This window comes from Tupaia chinensis, unplaced genomic scaffold (genome assembly GCF_000334495.1).
Source record: "Tupaia chinensis unplaced genomic scaffold, TupChi_1.0 Scaffold145652_1, whole genome shotgun sequence".
NCBI classification, from domain to species: Eukaryota; Metazoa; Chordata; class Mammalia; order Scandentia; family Tupaiidae; genus Tupaia; species Tupaia belangeri.
In genome coordinates, this window is record NW_006205509.1 from 2988528 (window position 1) to 3003359 (window position 14832).

At 46.4% G+C, this 14832-nt stretch overlaps 1 protein-coding gene across 1 annotated transcript in view; it reads right to left on the bottom strand.

The window, feature by feature from the left end:
• DRC2 (dynein regulatory complex subunit 2) overlaps positions 1–3245 on the bottom strand; it is a 9526-nt gene extending 6281 nt beyond the window's left edge. Inside the window, exons 1-2 of the mRNA XM_006168216.3 lie at positions 2904–3245; positions 2179–2346 (exon numbers count right to left, since the gene is read on the bottom strand). Coding sequence (XP_006168278.1) covers positions 2179–2346; positions 2904–3035 — 300 coding nt within the window. The 5' untranslated portion in view covers positions 3036–3245. The remainder of the gene's footprint in view (positions 1–2178; positions 2347–2903) is intronic.
• Positions 3246–14832: the final 11587 nt, after the last annotated feature.

Genomic DNA, 14832 nt, shown 5'->3' on the forward strand with positions numbered 1-14832 from the left:
AGCTGGTGAGCAGTGTGAAAGTGGCGGCGCAGGGCGTGGGCGTACTGCTCTTCGGCTTCCGACAGGTCCTTAGCTAAAGACTGGACAGGGAGGAGAGAGTTACCATTTTATCTGAAGGCCACCTGTGTGAGAAAACAACAATGTACTCAGCTGGCTAGCTGAATGGCACGATGGCGTCTTCTTTTCTTCTTCGTTTTCTTTAAGGTATTAATGCCAATTCTTTGGCCTTGACAGTGCTGGCTCTCCTACTCACTCACTTTTTTTTCTCCTGTATTTGTAATAGAGTGTGTGTGCAGTCACGTGAGATAGAGAGAGATAAGCACCTTCCACAGGGTCTGGTCCTGCCACAATTCCAGTCCTCTAGCCCATTGCATTGTGGGCACTCATGCATGTGCCTGGTGTGTTTCAGGCTGACCAGACTGACGATTCGAACTATGGTTGCCATGTGGGATCCAGTTTCCCTTCAACAGTGCATTACTGCTGTCCATGGAGCTGGCCCTTCTACTCTTAAATATAAAGCAAGAGTAACATTAAGCAGCCCCATGAAACCAGCAATATCCAATGGACAACAAACATTTATGATGATGGAGCCTTCACCAAAAGGAACCAGGAATTCTTGGGTAAATAGCTACTTCAAGGTCTAAGACAGAAAATAAGTTGAACTTAGGATATCTTGTCATTTAAAGTATGGGGCCAGCAGGTGGTGTGGTGGTGAAGGCACTGGACTCCCACATGGTCAACTCCAGTTTGAGTCCTGGACCTGGTGGCTTGCTCCCTCACCCTCCGCCCCCATCTCTCTCTCTAGTGAGCACATGTGCCCTGTGGCAAACAAACAAAAATAATAATAAATAAAATTTAATTTAAAAAGGAAAGAATGAGCCAGGTGGTGGTACAGTGGTAACATAACTAGAGCCACATGGTAAAGGTCCTGGGTATGATCCCAGTATGTCGTTTGGCATGCTGGGTACATGTGCTCATGCCCATAGTTCAGGCTAAGACGGGGGTGGATGATGGTATGAATACCCTATTGGTGGTGCCTATTGCTCTGTCTCTCTCTCATGAAATAAATAAATAACCTTAAAAAAAAAAATGGGGCTAGCAGGTGGCATGGTGGTTAAAGGTGCTGGAGTCCCACATGGCCGACTGCAGTTCAAGTCCTGGATCTGGTGGCTTGCTTTCTCACTTTCCCTTTCTCTCTCTCTCTGTCTCAGTCAAATTGAAAAATAATAATAACAAATGGAATTAAATAAATATATTTTTTAAAAAGACAAAATAACGAAGAAGGTATCAAAGACTAATAGGGTCATTTCAGAAGGACTCAGGAGCCAACTCAAAAGTGACTTGCTGTGGCAGATTATATTTTCCAAAGATGAGCCAGCAGGTGGCATGGTGGTTAAGGCGCTGGAATTCCCACAGGGCTGACTGCAGTTCACGTCCCGGACCTGTGGCTTGCTCTCTCTCTCTCTCTCTCTCTCTCTCTCTTTTTTTGGAGAGGTTTTTACTATAGGGCACGTGCGCGAAAACAGAGATGAACAGACAGAAAATGAGAAACCCCCCCCTGGGGGGATGGCCACACCACAATCCCTTCTCCTCCAATCTCTTCTCGGGATCTTGGGCATGCACACACATGCACCCAGCGTGAGTTTAAACCACTGGGTCCGGGACTCAAACTGTGGTCGACTACATGGGAGTCCAGCAACATAACCATTACACTAACTGCTGGTCCCATTGTGGCTTGCTTTCTCACTCTCTGTCTCTCATTCTGTCTTTCTCTAGCAAAACTCATGTGAAAAAAAAATGATAATAATTTTCAAAAAAAAAAGAGAGTTTTTTTTTGTTTGTTTGTTTTTGTTTTTTGCTATAAGGAGTGTGCACTCACCGGAGAAACAGAAAGTGAGAAATCACCCCTCAGGGGGCATGGCCATGCTTCAATCCCTTCTCCTCCATCATTCTCTCTGGATTTGGGGCATGCATGCACACGTGCCCAGCGTGACTTTTATGCTGGCGAGTCTAGGACTTGAACCATGGTCAACGACATGGGAGTCCAGTGATGTAACCATTTCATCATCTGCTGGTCTCAACCAGTAGCCTAGCTTTTCATTAATTCACTAGGCCTGTTCTATTAAGAGAAGAGGTCAAGGAAACCATCTCAGGCGTTTCCTTGGAAAGCGTGCCTACCTTGATGACACTGTCCTTGCAGTCTACCACTCGTTCAAATGTTTGGCTGAGGATCTCAATGTCCTTGTGCAGCTCTCTGGTCTTGACTTCCCGAAGGACCGTTCTCCACTGTGTGTTAATCTTATTCAGGTTCAGAGCACTGTTGTGCTCCTCCTTGGCCAGCTTGTCCTGTGTGAAGGAACACACACACCCCGGAGTCAGGACAAAGGCCCTGACATGTGCAACAAACAAGATTACTCTTAATGTGTTGGCTGACACTTTACCCCTTATCTTTTCTGAGGGACCAAAGCTGGTGGCTAACACTCAGGAGGTTCTTGTTCCTACTCTTACTTTGGAATGACCTGAAGTAAGAAGGGAACAGCTTAGTAATATTTTAGGGAGAACAAGGGTGAATTTCCTTCAGAGAGGAAGCATCAAAGCAGGGTGTTGTTTGTAATGTTCCATTTCCATGGTCAATATCCAAGTTACAGGCCACGGGGACCTACTGTCCTAGTTCTCCATTGGGATTTGCCAAGCTCTTTAGTATCTACCCCTTTCTGTGGTCTGCAGAGAACTACCCCATCTTCCACACAACACTCCCTGAGATCTACGCATATCCAGGCCTTGGGATTTCCGGAGAAGAGGCAGGGATGGCCAGGAAACTGCCACGAAAACAGGACAGAGGTCACAGGGCCCAGTGCAAGGGGTGGGTGGGGCTGGGCAGGACGTAGTGCAGAAGGCATCACCTTCAGGAACTGGCTGAGGAGCCTCTCTTTCTTCTTAGCCATCTCCTCCTCTGCCAGCAACTTCTGCTGAAACAGAAGCAGCTGCTCCTCATCTGACAGGGGCGTCTTGGCCTTTTTCCCTTTTTTAGGCATGGCAGGGCGGGGGACTGGATCCGGGCGAGGAACCTCAGCCTGCCTCGGCCAGAGTTAGAGAGGACAGAAATAAAACGCCCCTAGAAAGAAGCCTGCTAGAGATGGCCCTGGGCGGCGGTGGGCCCTTAGATCCCAGCACTCCGCCTAGAGCGAGCCCTAGCAATCGGTGAGATCTGGGAAAGTTGCATCTCGTCTCCTAGCAACGAGAGTCTCGCCAGGACGAAGAGGTGAGAGTGTAGAAGAGGTACGGTCTTGGAGCGCCCCCTGCCTGCTGGAGGACTGTGGTCAGTTTTCGAGAGAAGGTTCTTTTTACCTCTCAAGAAAACAGCCTCCTCAGTGCACCTTTTGAAATTGTGTGTGGTTTTTTAAAAGAATTATTTTATTTAACTTTATTTGTTATTTATTTTAATTTGACCAGAGAGGGATAGTGAGAGAGAGAGAGAGAAGGAAAGTGAGAAAGCAAGCCGCCAGGTCCAGGACTTGAATGCAGTCAGCCACGTGGGAGTCCGGCGCCCTTAACCACCACGCCACCTGCCGACCTCCTTTTTATTTATTTTTAATAGAATGACCATAATAAAAATGTTTTAGATCGTATGGAGAAACAGGGACCCTCATATATTGCTGGTAGAAATGTAAAGTGGTAGCCACTTTGGAAAACAGTATGAAAATTTTTTTCTTTCTTTCTTTCTTTCTTTCTTTCTTTCTTTCTTTTTTAAACTTTTTGTTATAGGGCGTGTGTGCTCACCAGAGAGAAAGAGAGAGAGAGAAAAAGTGAGAAATCACTCCCCGGGGGGATGGCCACACCACAATTACTTCTCTTCCATTCTCCTCTCAGGATTCACACGTGCCAATCATATTTTCCAAGCTGCTAGGTCTGAAACTTGAACTATGTACTCAGCTATGTGGGATCCAGTTCCCTTAACCACCATTCCTCCTGACTGGCCCAATATCTTAAAATGTTAAACATACATTTACCATGTGACCCAGTGATGTCAGTTATAGGGATCTACCTAAGAGAAATAAAAACATATCCACACAAAGGCTTGCACAAGAATGTTCTTAGCTATACCTCTCATAATAACTCAATTGGAAAACTTGAAAACAACCTAAATGTCCATCAATATGTGAATGGATAGACAAAGTATGCTATGCTCATACAACTGAGTACTCTTCAGAAACAAAACCGAGGGAGCAGAAGATGGCGTAATGGCTATGTCACTGGACTCCCATGTAGTCAACAGTGGTTTGAGTCCCAAACCTGGTGGCTTAAGCTCATGCCAGGTGTGTGTGCATGCATGTCCAAGATCCCAAGAGGAGAGTGGAGGAGAATGGATTGCAGTGTGGCCATTTGCCCTGGGGGATGATTTCATGCTTTCTGTCTCTCTGTCTCTCTTTCTGGCGAGTGCACGCGCCCTATAGGAAAACAAAACAAAACAAACAAACAGAACTCTCCAGAAACAAAACCGAACAAAATACGAATACCTGCTATGATGTAGGTGAACCTCAAAAATATGGCCCGTAAAAGAAGCCAGACACAAAAGATCACATATTGTATGGTTTCATTTATATGAAAAATCAAGAAAAGGCCAAGCTATAAAGACAGAAAAAAAGATTACTGTTGGAATCCTAACGTCAAATGGAATGGCATTAGTAGGTGGGAACCCTGGGTGATAATTAGGTTTAGACATGGCAGGAGGGTGAAGCTCCCTGGTGGAGATTAGTGTACTTAGAGACTAGCACTGTCCCTCTTGACCTGTGAGGATAGGGGACTGCTGTCTACAAACCAGGAAGCGTGCGCTCTCCAGACGCCAGGTCTGCCAGTGCCTTGGTCTTAGGCATCCAGCGTCCCCTAGACTGTGAGAATGAAATGTTTACGGTTTAGGACACTCAGTGCGTGGTATGGTGTTATGGCTGCCGAACTAAGACAACTATCCATTAGCTGGGGAGAGGGAGGGGAGATTAAGAGAAAATGTATATTAGGGATCATACTGGGATGATGAAAATGTTCTAAAAGTGATTTATGTTGGACAACTTTGATAAATCTGGTTTAAAAAGTCACTGAATTATTTAATTATTGAAAAGGGTGGGGGCTAGCAGGTGGTGTGGTAGTTAAGGTGCTGGACTCCCATGTGACAGACTGTGGTTCGAGTCCTGGACTCAACAGCTTGAAAATCACGCCAGGCGCATATGCATGCATGCCCCAAATCCCAAATCCAGAGAGGATGAAAGAGAAAGGATTGTGGTGTGGTCATGTGGCTATTCCCCCTGGCAGGGGGTGATTTCTTACTTTCCCTCTCTCTGTCCTGCAAGCACACATGCCCTTATGGCAAACAAACAAACAAACAAAAGCATAAAAAAATAAAGAAAGAAAAGAAAAGAAAGAAAAGATGGAGGCAGCAGGTGGCATGATGGTTGAGGTACTGGACTCCTGTGTGGCTGACTACAATTCAAGCCTTGGACTTGGTGGCTTGCTTTCTCTCTTGCCCTCGCTCTGCCTCTCTAGTGAGTGTGTGTGCCTATGTTAAACTGGAAAAATAATAATAATAAATAAAATTAAATAAGTAATTATTTAGGAAAGAAAAGAAAAGAAAAAAAGGGTGAATTATGTGGTATGAGAATGTAGCTTGGGGCCAGCAGGTGGTCTAGCAGTTAAGGCACTGTGAGAAAGAGAGGGAAAGTGAGAAAGCAAGCCACTAGGTACGGCTCTTGAACCATGGTCGGTCATGTGAGAGGCCAGCACTCAACCACCACACCACCTGCCAGCCCTGTGGTGTGAGTTTTAAGCTACCAGGTCCGGGACTTGAACCACAGTCAACTTCGTGGGAGTCCAGTGACATAACTATTACACCACCTGCTGGTCCCTCGTAACTGGTATTTATAATCATCCTCTTCACCATCCATTCTGTATTTCCTTCACCTTCAGCAAGCACTACAGAGGTCGTGGTTCATTTTCTGGTGAGGCGACACAAACCTTCATACCTGAACAGTCTGGGCCATTTGTAGTCGTGTCTGGATTAGGTTGTAGTTTTCCATCGACCTTCATCACAGGGTCTGGTAATACTAAGAGATACCTGGAGGGATTGCCTGTGTTGCAGGCATGCTCTTACTTATCTCCATTATGCAGCAGCATTTCAGTTTCTCCTTGGTAATTAGGACCGGTCACCTCGACTAGCGTAGCAATCTCTGTTTTTGCCTATTGATTCAGAGGCATGGGAAGCCCAAAGTGGCCACCTACCTGTCTCTTGTATCTCCTTTTGGGAGCATTTCTCCTTTGAAACTAAGGCCTCTGGGCTGATAGAGCCTGAGGCCCGGGAAGAGGAAATCGTTTTGCTAGGGCGTCACTAGGGGTAATGATGAGTGGTGCCATTCCCATTTATTTTTTTTTAGAATTGTTTTATTTAACTTTATTTATTATTGTTATCATTATTATTTTTTAGTTTAATCAGAGAGAGACAGAGAGAGAGAGAGGAAGTGAGAAAGCAAGCCATCAGTTCCGAGACTTGAACCGTGGTTGGCTATGTGGGAGTCCAGCGCCTTTAACCACCATGCCACTTGCTGGCCCCGCCATTCCCATTTCTATTCCTTGGTTTTCTGACCCCCGAATCCTGGCTGTGGGAGAAGCAGGGGCACTGATTTGGAGCATATATAACCTTCTGGAGAACCCTGCCCCAGCCCTGCAGGGCTCTGTCACTGAGTCCTCCAAAGGCCATTTCACTCTTCTATCAAGCCGTCAAGCTGGTCTTCGGGTTGCTGGGGGAGGTGGTGAGAGCAGCGAATCCTGTGGGCGTGGGCCCGTTGTTGCACTTCATTTTCTATGAGGTGAATTCCTTGGCCAGAAGCAATGTTGTGGAATGCCACGAGGCTGGGTGAGACACCCTGTGAGTCCGTGGATGATGGTTTTGGCAGAAGCATTGTATGCAGGGAAGGCAAATCTTAATTTGCTCTTTCCCATGTGTATTTGCCATCTGGACATCCTCTTTTGCGGTGTGTCTAGTTATGGTTCTTGCCAATTTTTACATTAGATTGTATGTCTTTTATTGATTTGTAGCACTTCATTCTATGTTCTGGATATAAACCCTTTATGTGTGTTCCAAATTTCTTCTCCAAGTCCACAGTGTACCTTTTCACTTTCTTTTTCCTTTTTTTGGAGAAGCAGTTGCACTCACCAGAGAGACAGAGAGGGAGGGAGGGGAGAAAACTCTTCCCATGGGGAATGGTAGCGCTGCAATCCTTTCTCTTCCATTTCTCCATCCTTTGGGGATTTGGGGCACATACACACATACCCCTGGAGTAATTTTTAAGCCACTGGGTCTGGGACTCAAACTGCATGGTCAACCCTATGGGATCTAGTTCCCTTAACCACCAGCTCACAGGCTGGTCCTATACTTACTTCTTAATTTAAAAAATTATTTCCTCAAAGAGAGAAAGAGAGAACTCCCAACAAAGTCTTGATCCAGCCTTTTTAGTCAGTCCTGGATCCTGGTCAAACATATGCCCAGCATACTCAGGGAGGACTCTGGACTTCAACCAGGAACTGTCTCATGTGGGATTGCCTGGCTGTGGGACTGCCTCCAAGAGTGTGGTATTTTACCATTACACCTCCATCTGGTCCCTCACTTCTTAATTCTTTTATAAATTCTCCTTGACTTTTGATGGGGTTAGTTCCTGATAATTCTATCATAAAGTAGAAAAATCGTGTCAAGCTGTGATTTGTCAGAGACTGTCTATTTTCTTTGTGGATTTCTCTAAATTTTCTATATCCTGATTATATCACTTGTGAATAATGGTGATTCATTTCTGCTTTTCTTTGAACTTTTTATTCCTTTTTCAAGGAAGGTCCTGGATTTGTTAGGACCTCCAGAATAAGCTTAAGTGATATTGAGTAGATAAATATTAATACTGGGCATTTGGTTACTTTCCCTTTTTCTCAAAGAGAAAGCTTTCAACATTTCCCTGCTAAGTATGATGTTTACATATAGGAATTTTGAAGTTATTCTTTTTCAAATTGGGAAGTTTTCTTTTACTCCTTAGTTAATTTTGGAGGCTTGGTTGTTTCGAAAAATGAATTGATGTTGAATTTTCCCACATTTCTGTACCTAGGGCCCCCCACTCCCCGTTGTAAGTCAAGTACCCTTGTATGTGAACCAGAGCCAGTGGCAGGCAGGTTAAGGTGACTGGATCTCACATGGTCGACTTTGCAGTTGAGTTCCAGACCCAGCAGCTTGAAAAACACTCTGGGTGCATGTGCATATATGCCCCAAATCCCAAAAGGAGAATGGAAGAGAAAGGATTGAGACATGGCTGTTCCCCCACCCCGAGGGATTTCTCACTTTGCTCTATCTGTCTTTCTCTCTGGCAAGAATTCACACCCTATTACAAACTAAAAATCATTCGATTTTTCTCACATATTTGGTTAACATAATGAATTACATAGATTAATGTTCAATGTAAAATTAACCTCTCATTTTTGAAATAAGCCAAATGTAGTCATGATATATTGCCCTTTTAATGTGTGGCTTGACACTATTTGTTTATATTTTGCTTTAGACTCTTGTATCTGTGATCGCGAGTGTAATCTTCCTTTCTGTAATGACTTGAATGGGTTTGATATCAAAGTTATGCTTGCCTAATAAAATCAGCTGGGGGAGAGTAGCCTTTTTTTAAAATTATTCTATTTGACTTTATTTACTTACTTATCTTTTAATTTGACCAGAGAGGGACAGAATGAGAGAGAGAGAGAGAGAGAAGGAAAGTGAGAAAGCAAGCCATCAGGTCTGGGACTCGAACCACGGATGGCCATGTGGGAGTCCAACACCTTTAACCATCATGCCACCTGCCAGCCTCGAGTAGCCTTTATTTATATTATTCAGAGAGTTTGCATCCAATTGACGTCTTCCTGAAATGTTTGGTAGAATTAACGTGCTACATCTGGGCCTGGGATTTTGTTTGTGCAAATTGTTAAAATAATGGCTTTATTGGGATATCATTCTCATACCACACAATTCATCCATTTAAAATGTACAGATCAAAGGCTTTCAGTATATTCACACCACCACAATCAATATGAGACCATTTTCACCAGCCCCTAAAGAAACCCCAAGCCATTAGCTACTCCTCTTCCATGGGAAAGTTTTTAATTATAGATTCAATTACGAGTTTCTGTTTCTTTCATGGTCAAACCTTAGTGCCCACACTGCAGGACTGGCTCCACCCTGAGACTCTGCTCCAGGGAGTCAGTAACAGCAAACAGAGAGGTGCTGACTGCCTGCGGCACCATGCCAGGCACAGGGACACACAGAAGGAGAGATGAATGGATGGGCACTGAATCCCAATTCTATAACACCCTAAGTTTTAGCACAGGCCAGAGCCAAGCCTTTGAACAAGCTTCAACTCTGAATTTATCTTCATCTGCAAAGTGGGGAGAGTAATCCCTTCTCTATTTTTCAGGATTGGAATAGAACAAATGTAAGAGCACCTCAAAATTGTAATTATTAAAGTATTATCGAAGAGCTGGCAGTTTAACAGAGGAAATAATACATATAGAAATAATAGGGGTGGGGGACCAGCAGATGGCATAATGGCTATGTCGCTGAACTCCATGTAGTCGACTGTGGTTCAAGTCCCAGACCCAGTGGCTTAAGTCCACGCCGGGCATCTGTGCATGTGTGCCCAAGATCCTGAGAGGAGACTGGAAGAGAAGGGATTGCAGCATGGCCATTCCCCCTGGAGGTTGGATTTCTCGATTCAGTCTCTCTGTCTCTCTCTGTCTTTCTAGTGCCCTATAGCAGAAACCTCTCCAAATAAGCAAACAAAAAGAAATAATAGGGGCAGGCCAGCTGGTGGCATAGTGCTTATGGCTAGATATGGGTTAAGATGGCTAGATCTCACTGTGTGGTTGAGTAGCAGACTCTGCGACTTGAAGGATACTCTGGGCACTTGCCTTTGTGACAAAATTCTGAAAAAAGAAGTGGAGGAGAAGGAATTGAGACATGACTATCTCCTGTGAGGGATGCTTTCTCATTTCTTCCCTCTCTCTCTCACTCTTTGGCAAATACATATGACTTCTGGTGATTTAAAAAGAAGAAGGAGAAGAAATAATAGAGGCCTGGGGCCAGGTGGTGATGTAGTGGTAATGCAACTGGACACATATGGAGAAGGTCCTAGGTTTGAGTCCTGGAACCTCCCTGAGCACATTGGGGGCCCATGATCCAGGCCAGCTAAGACTCGGGGTGGATCATGGCATGGTGCCCCCCATCTGTCTCTCTCTCTCTCTGTCTCTCTCAGTCTCTCTCTCTCTGTGTATGTCTTTCTCTCTCACAATAAATAAGTAAGTAGACTTGGGCCAGTCCTCTGGCCTAGTGGTTAAGAAGCTGATCCCACATGGCTGTGTGGTTTGAATCCTGGACTTGGTGGCTTGAGAAACATGTGCATATGTGCCCCAAATCCCAACAGGATGTAGAGATGGAGGAGAAGACATAGTGTCGGGACCCTGGCCGTGCTTTCCTCCTCTCACCCTCTCTCTCTGGCAAGTTAAAAAAGAACCCCCTCCCCCAGAAAAATAATGGAAGGAAGGAAAGGAAAAAAGGAAGAAAATAAATAAATAAATAAAAGGGGCCAGACAATGGTGAAGTGGTAAAGCCCAGTGCTCTGGGAGGTGACCCACAGCCAGCTTTGCCTCTGGAGACTTCCCTGAATATGTCCTGCTTCTCATGCCTGTGATCCCGGGCTGGCGAGGCTGGGATGGATCACTGCAGGGAGACCCTGTAGGGGCCACTATGTCTCTGTCTCTGTCTTCCTTCTCTCTCAGGGAGGAAATAAACTTTAAAAAAAAATAGGAAAAACAAATATTGATACATAAGCATGTACCAACGACGACAGTTTTGAGCTCTCACTATGTGCTAAGCACTGCATCAAGAACTGTAGATGCGTTACCCCATTAGATTCTAACTATAATTCTGCAAAGTAAGTGCTGCTACTGTTCTCATTTTGCAAATGAGAGAATCACTTCTTAGAGGGGTTAAGGAGCTCACTCAAGGTTATACAGCTACTAAATGACAGTCAGTGCTGGGGGTGGAGGGTCATTTTAGACTGACGGAGGCCCAGGGGAGGACTGCATTTATGGCCATCAAGGGTGCAAGTCAGGCAACAGCCCTTATCCAGCAATCTCCCCCCACTCTGACTTCTTTTTCTCCATAGTTACTGTGACTGTTTTCCCTTTTGCCCTTCGTGTATCTCTCGGCACCCCCTCCTTGGGATCCACTTTCTTCTCATAGCTTCACAAATCAGCTCTGGGATGGACGCAGAGGCTCCTGTTGCCATGGCGACGTGGGGAGGCTGATACATCGCAGCCAAGTGTAGGCGATGCAGAGAATTGGCTCAGGATCCAAAGGTGTCGGCAGTGGCCGGGCTCCGGGAAGAGATCGATGAGAAAGCCAAGTCTGAATAACTGGACCCCCTAAAGCTCCAGAAAAACGTCCAGCTCGCCCCCTGCCCTCCCTAAGCTCCTAATTTGGGAGTGGAAGACAGGAGCCCTAGAAGGGAAGACGAGAGGGCTACGGAGCAGAAGCTGCCGCCCTTGACTTGTTTGGAAGACGAAGCCTCATCGCTGACGGAAAAACCGCCTCGTGGGGGGCCGACCCCTCCCATGGCCCCTCTGCTTCCTCTGGTCTCTTGCCTCTCTTGCCCGGCGTTCAGCGCTCTGACCTCAGTCTCTGAGCCGCCTGGCTCTGGGCCGCGGCGCTGACGGGGAGCAGGGCAGCCGGCAGGGGGCAGAGTCTCCCCATTAAAAGCTGCTGCAGGCCGCCTTGCTCTCCGCTCCCACCCCGCCCCTGCTTTCACCAGGATTATTTTCAGTTGACAGGCTGCAAAGGCGCAGTAGGTGGATTTCAGGACAGGAGATGGGTTCTGGCAAGGGCTGCGAGCCGCCCAGGCGTTTGTCTTAAGCTATGGCCCCACTAAGGGGAGGATATTTAGTATCACAGAGTCAGGGGCGAAGCAAGGGGCACTTTGTTTATGGCAAACATACTTGCTACGATTTCTCTTGATCCATTGAAACCATTAAAAATACTCTAACCTTGAGGAGGCGGCTTATTCATTCATTCAGTAACTGTTTATTGAGTATCAGCTATTGTACTTGCGAATGGATACATCCAGTCCAAAACAAATACAGTATTTACTGAGTGCCTACGATGGTTCTTAACCTATTTTATTTTATTTTATTTTTAGTGGGGGATAGTGTCATCTACCCTTTAAGGTTACTTTAAGGAATCTCAGCTAGCAGGTGGCATGGTGGTTAAGGGTGTTGGACTCCCACATGGCCCACCACAGTTTGAGTCCTGGACCTGGTAGATTCTCACTTTCTCCCTCTCTCTCTCTCTCTCTGTCCTTCTCTCATCAAATTAAAATAAATAAATAAATAAAGTTAAATAAAATAATTCTTTCAAAAAAAGAAAGAAAGAAAGAAAGAAAGAAAGAAAGAAAGAAAGAAAGAAAGAAAGAAAAACAAATCAATGCTCTCTCCCAGAAATAATGGACTGTAAACCTACAGACTTTTTTTTGGGGGGGGAAGGTTTTTGCTACAGGGCACATGTGCTTGCCAGAAAGACAGACAGCGAGAAATCACCCCCCAAGGAGGATGGCCACGCCGCAATCCCTTCTCCTCCATTCTCCTCTCAGGATCTTGGGCACGCACGCACACGCACCCGGCGTGAGTTTAAGCCACTGGGTCCAGGACGCAAACTGTTATCGACTACATGGGAGTCCAGTGGCATAGCCATTATGCCATCTGCTGGTCCCCAGACATTTTTATATGATTTTAGAAGCCGCATGGGTCCCTGGAAGCTCATGGTGGGCCCAGAGCATAACCCCTGGTCTGTTACGAGCTGGGTCCTGGGCCCTGTGCTGGACGCTGGGGTGTGGTAGCAGATGATCTAGACATGCTCCCTGCCCTGCTTAATGGACTAGTGGGAGGCACTCTGGACAAGTAAAGAGAAACTGAAGACGTTGTGGGGGTTGGGTCAGCAGGTTGCCTGCAGGTTTAGAGGGCTGGATTCCCACCAACTCCGTGGTTCAAGTCCAGGACCTGGCAACTTGAAAAACATACTGGGTGTGTGTATGTGTGCCCAGAATCCCGAGAGGAAAATGGAAGAGAGGGATGGCGGCGTGGCCAGATTTCTCACTCTCTCTCTCTTGCAAGTACATGTGCCCTATAGAAAATTATTTTTTAAAAAATATGAAAGACATAATAAGGGCCCAGCCATGGTAGTTCACTTGCTGACCCTGCTCCAGGGCAGGCTGGGAGGCCCAGGTTTAATCCCCGAGCCACCCTAAAAGCCTGTACACTTGTAGTCCCAGCTAGAAGAGAGGCTGGGGGAAGAAAATTGTCACATAGTGAGACTCCGTCTGAACCACTCTTCTCCCTCTCCTCCCAAAATAATAACAGTGGGAAAGTCCAGGTGCTAGGAAAACCCAGAAGTGGGCCACTATCTAGATGAGGGGCCTCAAAGAAGGTGAACTGGAGGAAGTGAGGAGTAAGCCGAGACCTGAGAGGTAGGAGCTGGCCGGGCAAAGACCTGAGGAAAAACGCTGCGGTAGGAAGGAAGGCGTGTGAGGGGCCTGAGGAGAGAGCAGCAAACCCCAGGGACCCACAGCAGCCCACGTGGCTGGCCGAGAGATGCCAGGACTGCTGAGAAATGGGGCTAGAGGGGTAAGTGCCATATGCAGGCCCTGGGATTCAACAGCCAGCATGGAGGCAGCTGCTGCCCTCAGGGAGTGGAGAAGAAACCGTGGTTATGATGCAGACGTGTACATTCAGCACTGGGAATGAGCCTAGCATGGCATGGGAGAATGTGGGAGGAGCATTCAACTCAGTCCTGGGGCTCAGGCCCAGGGAAAGCGTGGCTCTGATGGTGCCTGGATCGGCGATAAGGTCAGCATCTTCACAATACTATCAGCCTCTGGAAATAGCTGGGGGGCGAGGGGGAGAGGGAGTCCTGAGTGCCCCTTGATTCGATGCAGCTCGGCATTGGTGACATCTTGCATTCTGAGAGTGAGAAGAACTGGCGTGGGTGGCGAGCTCAGCTCTGCCTACCATTTTCTTTTTCTCTTCTTCAGTTTTTCCAGAGAGTACATGTGCTCACTGGAGAGAGACAGAGAAAGTAAGACAACTCCCATAAAGAATGGTCACACGACAATCCCTTTCTCTCTGTTTTGCCCTGTTTTGGGAATTTGGGGCACACATATGCACCCAGTGTGTCTCTCAAGTCAGAGTCTAGGACTAGAACCATGCGGTTGGCCACGTGGGATCCAGCTGCCTTAACTACCCTGCCACAGGCTGGCTTTTTTTGTTTTGTTTTTGTTTTTAGAGGTTTTTGCCTTAAGGCACATGCACTTGCTGGAGAGAGAGACAGTGAGAAGGAAGGTGAGAAATCCCCCAGGGGATGGTCATGCCACAATCCCTTCTCCTCCATTCTCCTCCTGGGATCTTGGACACACGTTGCTGGTGTGATTTTTCAAGCCATCAGTCCAGCTGCATAACTGCTACACCAATGCTGGTTGCCCCCATTTTCTTTTTCTTTTTTTTTTTTTTTATAGACCACAGATTAGTTTATTTTTAACACCCATCATGCCATGAATTCATAGGGAATAGGTTCCAGTAGCTCAGGCTCCTTTCCATTGGTTCTCACAAAGTGTGCTTCTCTGGGTGGAGCAGGCTGGCGCTTTAATTGAACCCAGGGACCTTTCTCTTTGGCTTCTTTTTCTGGTCATTTTCCTTCACACGTTTTAGGAAGCTATCTCT